Source organism: Acyrthosiphon pisum, chromosome A1, assembly GCF_005508785.2.
Source record: "Acyrthosiphon pisum isolate AL4f chromosome A1, pea_aphid_22Mar2018_4r6ur, whole genome shotgun sequence".
NCBI lineage: Eukaryota > Metazoa > Arthropoda > Insecta > Hemiptera > Aphididae > Acyrthosiphon > Acyrthosiphon pisum.
Genome location: NC_042494.1, coordinates 73,810,301 through 73,818,402, shown reverse-complemented (window position 1 = coordinate 73,818,402; position 8,102 = coordinate 73,810,301). Strand labels below are relative to the sequence as shown.

The following is an 8,102-nucleotide window of genomic DNA, read 5'->3' as shown; positions in this document are numbered from 1 at the left end:
TTCTCCATAAGTTTTTCTTTAAAAATAATATATCCTAGACTGACAAATCATCTCCGTTCAGAATCGTTTTTCGTATACAATGATATAATATCATTGGATTCAAATTTAATTCCATCCATTACAGTAACCCACTTGTAACCTACTGTACAGCAGAGCGACATCCACGACTTACCCGCCTTTTTATTATTCTATTTATTCAGGAATTTGTATCATAGAAACTATAGTTTATGTTTTTATTGCTATAATATATTATATTTTATATATATTATTATAAATATATAAAATTAATAATATATTATTATATATTATATATTTATATATATAAATTTATTGTTATAGCAACCCATAACAAAACCATTATATTTATAAGCGCTTGATGTTCATAGTCGTTGTTATTTAAAAATAAATAACTGTTATCAAAATTAAATTATAATTTAGCTATGCGTTGCTATGGTCACCAGGTTGCTATAGTATGTATAAATAAACAAAGTGGTCACGCTTTTTCGTTACGAAAATTTTTTTTTCAGTCACTACACCAGACCTGCGATAAAAGCTATGCAATAGCTTAAAAAAAAAAATTAAAAAAAAACATGTAAAATCAATACATCCATCACTCCGCTCAGAATCTAAAATAAAAAACCAATAATTTTTTAATTTTAGAAATAGTACTTTTGGCACGCTGAAAGTGTTATTCATCCCACTTTCACCGATTGTTATATTAAACTCCTATCATGTTAAAAATATAGTCTATTAATATATTTGAAATGTTATAATTTTTATTTAATTTATACAACTATAAAAATGTATTTATCTTATTTTCATTTAAATTCAATACATTAAAAATAATCTTTAAAAAAATATGTACTAGTTAAATTACTACATGTTTATAGTTAAAATTCAAATAACATTAACACTAAACTCATTATTTTCAAATAAAAATTACAAAATAGTACATGGAACAAAATTTATAATTAAATCTAAATATTTAATCTATTGGTACGCTTTTTAATAATTAATGATGGCGGTTGTTCAGTGTGTTCTTTTTTACTTGTACCTCTTTTCTCCCTAACTTTTATTTCACTATCTTGCTTTGTTGTAGACTTCATGATGTTTTCTTTTCCAATTTTCTTCTTAACAGCTGAATCATTTTTAATTTTTTCAGTCCCCTTTATCAAAGGTGATTTTATTTTATTTTGTCTTGAATTTGGACTTTCTAGTGTCATCCTTAATTTTCTTACAGCTGGAGTAACAAATCTTGGAACTGCTTGAGATCTTGTATTAACTCTCGGTTTAGTAGCCTTTGGTGTCCTTAATTCTTGCATAATCTGAGATTCTGCCACTGGTGAATGATTAACATTTGAGATAGCATAACTCATGATGTTATCAACTTTAAGTGAAATAATTAGTTCATTCACGTACATTGACAACCATTCATCATGGCAAGATTCTTTAGCTTTTTTTAGGTAAACCATTGACTTAGATAGATCATTGAAAAGAACAAGGTGTTCTGCATAATGATACTTGGCTAAAGTTTTTTGTCTAACTGTTAAGATGTTATATACTTCATTTTTATTGAACTGTGGTAGAGACAATTCTAATAATTTAAATGTATGTTTAAAATAATATTCGGCTAATTTTTGTTGATTGGCTTTAGAACAGTAAACAGCTTTAAGAATGCACGCTTCAATAACAGAATGCATAACTATTGGATCAAAAGGTCCATTGCTATTTATAGCCTTGTCACAAAATTCAGAAATACTCAATTGTGCAAGTTTATTGTTCAATCGTTTTAAGGAAGGTGATGCCATTGTATTTATTCTAGGGATTTGGGAGCATCTATAATCTGACAATGGAGAAGAATATCTGTTCGGAGAGTAGTTTACAGTTAATTTTTGCATTTTAAAATCCAACTCTTCTTCTTTAAAATCCAGTAAAGTCATTACATGTTCTAATTGTCCATTAGCATTTTCAAAATTGCAGCACATCAATTCATTCCAGCAGTTCATTAAAAATACATTTAATGCTCTCTTAGTTAAGGCAGACTTAAGGACAATATTCATTTGAACCTTCAAAAAACAGCGAGCTTCAACAGGTTTAAAAGTATTTATATAGATTAAATTCAAATACGAACATATGCTCAATATTACGAAATGCATTGCTAAATATTCATAAAAGTAATCGAGCCTTTTGATAAGACTATGTGCAAGATTATAAGCTTCAATAAATATAGAAAGACATTTATTTTTGTCAAATTTTCCAGATTCAAAGCACAAGCGACTTTTAAGGTAAGAATATTCTGCCATTAATATAACATTATTGTTCAATTCATTGTTATTGATACCCTCTAGCAATACTTGTGCATCACTAAATTTTGATTTGTTTAAAAGAGAAGTTGCTAATGCTAATTTATAATCAATATCCATTTTAGGCAAGTGTTTAGCTAAATTAGTTAATTCAAAAATATCTATCTCGTTAATTTTTAATAATTCTGTAAGTGCTATAAAAATATGTTTTTGACACTTTATATTAGAAGCTAACTTATATAAAAGTTGCCACACTTTCACTTCTTTTGAATCACCATGCAATTTGAGTATAAAAGCAACTTCTTGAATACTTTTAAAAAGTAATTTGACATCGTGATTATCTTTGATTGTATCATTTATTAAAGCAGACCAATACTTAACAGCCCAATTCAAGCAATTGACAAGTTTAGGTTTTATTTTTAATGGCAATATCCAAGATATAGGTTCATATTGAATAGTATTTTGTTGCTCCATACCGTGTTCTAACCTCTCTTCAGTATACGAATCCAATTCTTTATTGACAAGGTTTTGCAAATGTTTTAATAAACACAGGTAATTTGCATAATATAAATTACCTAACATCAACGGCATACTTTTTTTCTCCATTGATGTTTCCACTTCTAGTTTACGAATGTAGTCCTCTAGTACATCAATTACCCTTTTTAAACCTCTTATACTATTTGAATGCAGGATTATGTAAGCTGTAGTAATTATGACACGACATTTGAACTCTCTAGACAGTTTATCACCCATTAATTCTTCAAATAGTTCCAACACAGCAGTAGAATCTTGTTTTATTTTATTTTGATGATTATGGGCTTTTAATTCTAACCACATTATTTCAATGCAATCAGATTTTTTCAAACTATAATCGGGCCATTTCTTTTTTAGATCAATATCATTTTCAAATGTTTTCAAAATTGTTTGTTTAATAATATTATTATTTCTCTCCTCTTTGCATTTAAGATAAACCCATTGTTGGGCAGCAAGTTCAGAACGAGTACGCACACACCAATATGCAATACAACTTAAAGCTTCATTATTTTTATTTTTATTGTATAAACATCGACTCAGTAGAATCGCAACACGAGCCACAAGTTCTGAATCAATTCCACAAGGGTCAAATACTGAATATAATTTTTCAAGGAAATCTAAGCATAAATGTGAGAATTCACCGGATGATGTAAAAATACAAAGATTATAAGCACTTGTTAACGAAAATTCAATGAAAGCAATTTTGTTTGAGCAATTTGATTTACTAACTCTATCGAATAAAGAAGTGAACAATTCCATCCACTTTAAGACATCTTCGGTATTTATGAATGTATGATTAGCATTAATTATGTGTCGTATCATGATAAACACTATGTTAATCAAACTCATTTCAGATGTTGAATCCTCTTTGAGATCACATCCGTTGCTTTTACAACATATCTGACTAATTGAACTGTGTTTACTTATGTAAACTAAATGGTGTAGCAATACAAGCATTTGTGAGACTGTTTCAGGAGAATTAATAATCAATCCTTCATTCCAAAAGTTCTTTAACTTTGTAATTGTAATAATGGCAGACTTAAACACATGATGTAACATTGTGTTAGGTAATATCATTGTTGGTTCATACTTTTCAACAAATGTTATCATTTTACGAAGTTCAAAATTTGAATCAAGACCGTTTTTAATAGAGTTATCAATAAATTTGAATAATGATATCAATAATGACAATGATTCTTTTTCAGTTTTATTCAAACAACAAACATCAATCATTAATTTGATATGCTTGATTAAGTAATGTACATGCATCTGTCTGTGACGCATCATGTTTTGCATTACAGCAACAATGTTTTCAATTAACATAAAGTATAAATTCACCATACATTCTTGATCATTTTTTTTTCGAATACCACTAGAAGATAACACTGATTCTAAAGTCATATCCAAAATAACTACGTCCATAGTACGGCCTTCATGTAATATTAATCCATTTATATTTTTAACAAGTGTTAGTGATGAAGATAATGCATACTCAATTTCTTTTCCAGTATGGCATTTCACAAGGTTTAATGCAGCATCCCACATCAGTATAACATTTAACTTTTTTAAATCATCATCAATTGGACATGTCTTATGAATATGATGTGCAAATAACTGAACTAAGTATTTCAGTATATCACATGGTGGAGATAAATTATTTAAAAAATAATTACTAAAATGGACAGCTTCAGACACATGATTATTCATAAGTAAATATTTGACAATAACATATAAACTATTTTGTATTGGTTGCAGTTCAGACAAATTGATCATTTTAAAGCATCGATCAGAAAATTGAATGACATCATTAGTATTTTTACCAAACTGCTTACTTTGGTTGGTAGAAGTAAATTCAGATTGAAGTTTTTGAGCCAACACACTTACTATACTAACTGCAAAATTTTGAAATCCCTTAATATCTTTGACATTGTTGTAATGAATGTTAAAAGTATTGAGAGCTTCTTTCAAATTATCTTGGTTAATATCATTCTGTATTAGAAGAAAAATTTTCTTCAACTCACCCATTATCTGAAAAAAATATATTATGTTAAATATAAATTAATATAAAATATAATATTACTTTAACAATGTTAAATGACTTCAAACCAAAATTAAAAAACGTGTAATAAATTTATAAATTAAAAAAAATTATTGACAACTGTTTCAAAAATGCAGATAAATAAAATAAATATAAATCATGAACAATATGGATTATCTTTTGTTATTACAACTTATAACATAATGTATATTTACCAAGTAATTGACTGCTGATTTAATTAAAATTATTGAAGATAAATCTGATAAAATTTAGTTCATTTAAATTAAGAATTTTTAAGCAGTGTCTTTTAAACGTCCGACATGAAATTCATATTTTCTTTGGTGAAACCATAAATTGTAAGACAATATATTAGGACAAGTTAAGTTAAATTTTCATTTTTTACATTATCTTTAACTAGACAGTACAAAAAAACGGTTATAATGTTGTTATCACTTGAAAAATGAAAATACTCCTTATATCAGTATCATGGAACAAAAATATCATATCAGTTAGACTTAGAATAAACAATTTATCTTACCAATCAAATGGCCGCTGAATTGTTGAACTCACGAACTACCATGACAAAATATATAGGTATGCTATCAACTTTGTGATACGCAACTGTGTGTTCTCCCACCACAAAACTACGTCATCCGTTCTCCGATATTATATACTATTATTATTATATTTATTATTATTATTATTATTATTTCTGCTGGTGAGAACGGCTTACGTCACAGTTCTTGGCGAAGTGCGGGAGGGGTGCGCGTTCTCGACCAATATTAGCTATGTTGATAGCATACCTATTTATTTTGTCATGCGAACTACTACATGTAGTAGTCACGAACTGCTACATAGGACTGGACACTGTATAAAATAAGGTGGCTGCAAAGTTGTACGGTGGTCGTACGTTCGCTATGTAGCTGCTCTCTGGTGGCATTTTTTTATACTGTGCTGTTGTAAATTATTTTATGTGATAAGTCGTGACTAGTCACTAGCACGATTAAAGATATAATGGTTGCCCAACGAACATGGAATACAAGTCTTTAATATTACTCTCATGATAGGAACAATTCTGCAGCGCTCTATAACAGCAGTGGAATATTTATGTACTATTGTACGACATTAATATAATAATATAACATCGTTTTCGGCGTTTATCACGGATAGAGAGCGCACTAAGTTAGTTCAACAGCTGATTCTGAAAGTGATTTCAATTGCCATGTGATATCGCTTGTGACATAGGCACATAGCCCGTCGGGCAACCATTATATCTTTAATCGTGGTCACTAGTGATAACTGAAAAACGATCAAAAATCATAGACCTTATACTAGTATACTACTTATACTTAGTATAAGGTCTATGTCAAAAATACAAAAATTCAAATCAACGACAAACTTTTTATATTCACTATTATTTCTAAATAAATGAATGCGTATTACTAGTTACTATGTTGCTACCAATTTGGAAAGTTTTTTTTTTTGCGTGATTTCTAACTTGCTTTTGATTAGACATACTTGAGTATTGTCTCATTCTCATGGTAATATAATAAGTAATTATAAATTACATATTTAATTACATATTCATAAATTTTTCATATTTCATAAGTCTATATGTATATAAATATTATGTTTATAAAAGTAAAATTCGAAATGTAGTAAATCTAGTACGTCACTAGATAGCATCACAGTCGCAAACGTACATACCCGTACAACTTTGTGACCGGTGTCCCACCCTCCCCCTGCCCGGAGTGTCCAGTCCTATGTAGTAGTTCGTGGTAGTAGTTCGTGGTAGTAGTTCGTGGTTGAACCACAGAATAGATGAAATTCATCTATTCTGTGGTTGAACTATATTATCACCATGATAAAAGAACATGGTATGACAACATTTACGCGATACGCATTCGTGTGACGTAGGCATCGCGCCGTTCAGTTACGTTATCATTAATTTTTATTATACTCCGGCATTGAACTATATATTATTAATATTATTATATAGTTCAATGTACTCCGGCCCACGTCGTAGCCCCACGAGAGTCCATACGTAAACCGCGCATTCATATAGTAATACGTGACGTCTGTTTTCTCCCACCATGATGCCATTCCCACTATTCGGCAACGTGCCGATGCGCAGTGACGGACGCGTTCTGACATGGATATGGACTCTCGTGGGCCGGAGTATAGAAATTTTTATTTACTATCCAATTTTACATTTCCGTATTAAAAATTATAATAGTAACGTTTATAACTACAGAAAAATGTAAGGAACATACTACATCTATTGTAATAAATAAATGTTAACAAAAAATCTTAGAGGATATTTAGTTATGTTTTGTTTTAGTGATACCTATATTAAAATTTATATTTTTTTTTTTTTGTTTCCCCAATGAATTTGTTTGAGCCAAATAGTTCTTAGTTGCTTATCTTTTGGCAAAGAATGGATATGCACCGCGGTAAAATACGATTGAGAACGCTCGAAATTTTATTTTTTTTCCAGCGTTGCCAAGTTTAATCGAATGATAATTTGAGCACCATAATTGGTTGATACCTATTGAAATAATTCAGAAATATATTATGTTTTTACGATAATTAAAGAGTCAAAGTACTAGGAATATTTTATATTTTTATGTCCTAGGTTAAGTAAATTTGGGGGCTTAGATGATCTGAAAATGTTAGTAAGGAACAAGTCTAGTTTACCGGGCACCATTTTTTTTTTGAAAAGGGTTGTTTTGACGACTGACGAGTTAAGAACGATGGTGCAAAAAAAATTGCTGAATTGATTATTTTGGAAGTTATAGCTTCCCAAAGTTAACGATTTTACGTTTATACGCGTGCGCGCAACACTACTATAATACCACGCGGAGGACCTCGAGATTTTTATTTTAAAAGTTATAAGTCTCATTTTGTTTTATTTTGTTGAATTTTTATTAATTATTCAAAGCATTCATTTTCATCTTCATCTTCCGTTTCATACTATTGTACCTTTTTTGTTTTTCTCTATAATTATTCTGTTTATGTATATTACTTTAACGATTGATTGTTGTTATTATTATTATGTATGTAATTGAGCCTGGCCCGTTTAAAACTTAAATAAATAAATAAATATAGTTAATTACCTACAGTAAGCAGGGCAGTGTTACACAGTTAGCGGCGCTCCGCTCCGCAAATCGAAAATATCTCTCGACTTGCTATGCAACAACACCTAAAGTCGTTCACAGAGTAATTAG

The 8,102-nt window shown here is 29.4% G+C and overlaps 1 protein-coding gene across 2 annotated transcripts; it reads right to left on the bottom strand.

The window, feature by feature from the left end:
• Positions 1-756: 756 nt before the first annotated feature.
• Positions 757-5,751, bottom strand: LOC100159374. Of its 2 annotated transcripts, XM_003243843.4 has the most exons (3): positions 5,704-5,751; positions 5,414-5,452; positions 757-4,865 (listed from the first exon to the last, which is right to left on the bottom strand). In XM_003243843.4, exon 3 carries the CDS (start codon positions 4,860-4,862, stop codon positions 978-980), a length of 3,885 nt encoding a protein of 1,294 aa, XP_003243891.1. In that variant the 5' UTR covers positions 4,863-4,865; positions 5,414-5,452; positions 5,704-5,751; the 3' UTR covers positions 757-977. The 2 variants fall into 2 exon arrangements, with proteins under 2 accessions (XP_003243891.1, XP_001942739.2); XM_001942704.5 differs by lacking the exons at positions 5,414-5,452; positions 5,704-5,751 and adding an exon at positions 5,091-5,313.
• Between the last annotated feature and the right edge of the window lie 2,351 nt (positions 5,752-8,102).

Coding starts and splice junctions, on each gene's coding strand:
- LOC100159374 (XM_003243843.4), bottom strand. CDS start 4,862: ATGGGTGAGTTGAAGAAAATTTTTCTTCTAATACAGAATGATATTAAC.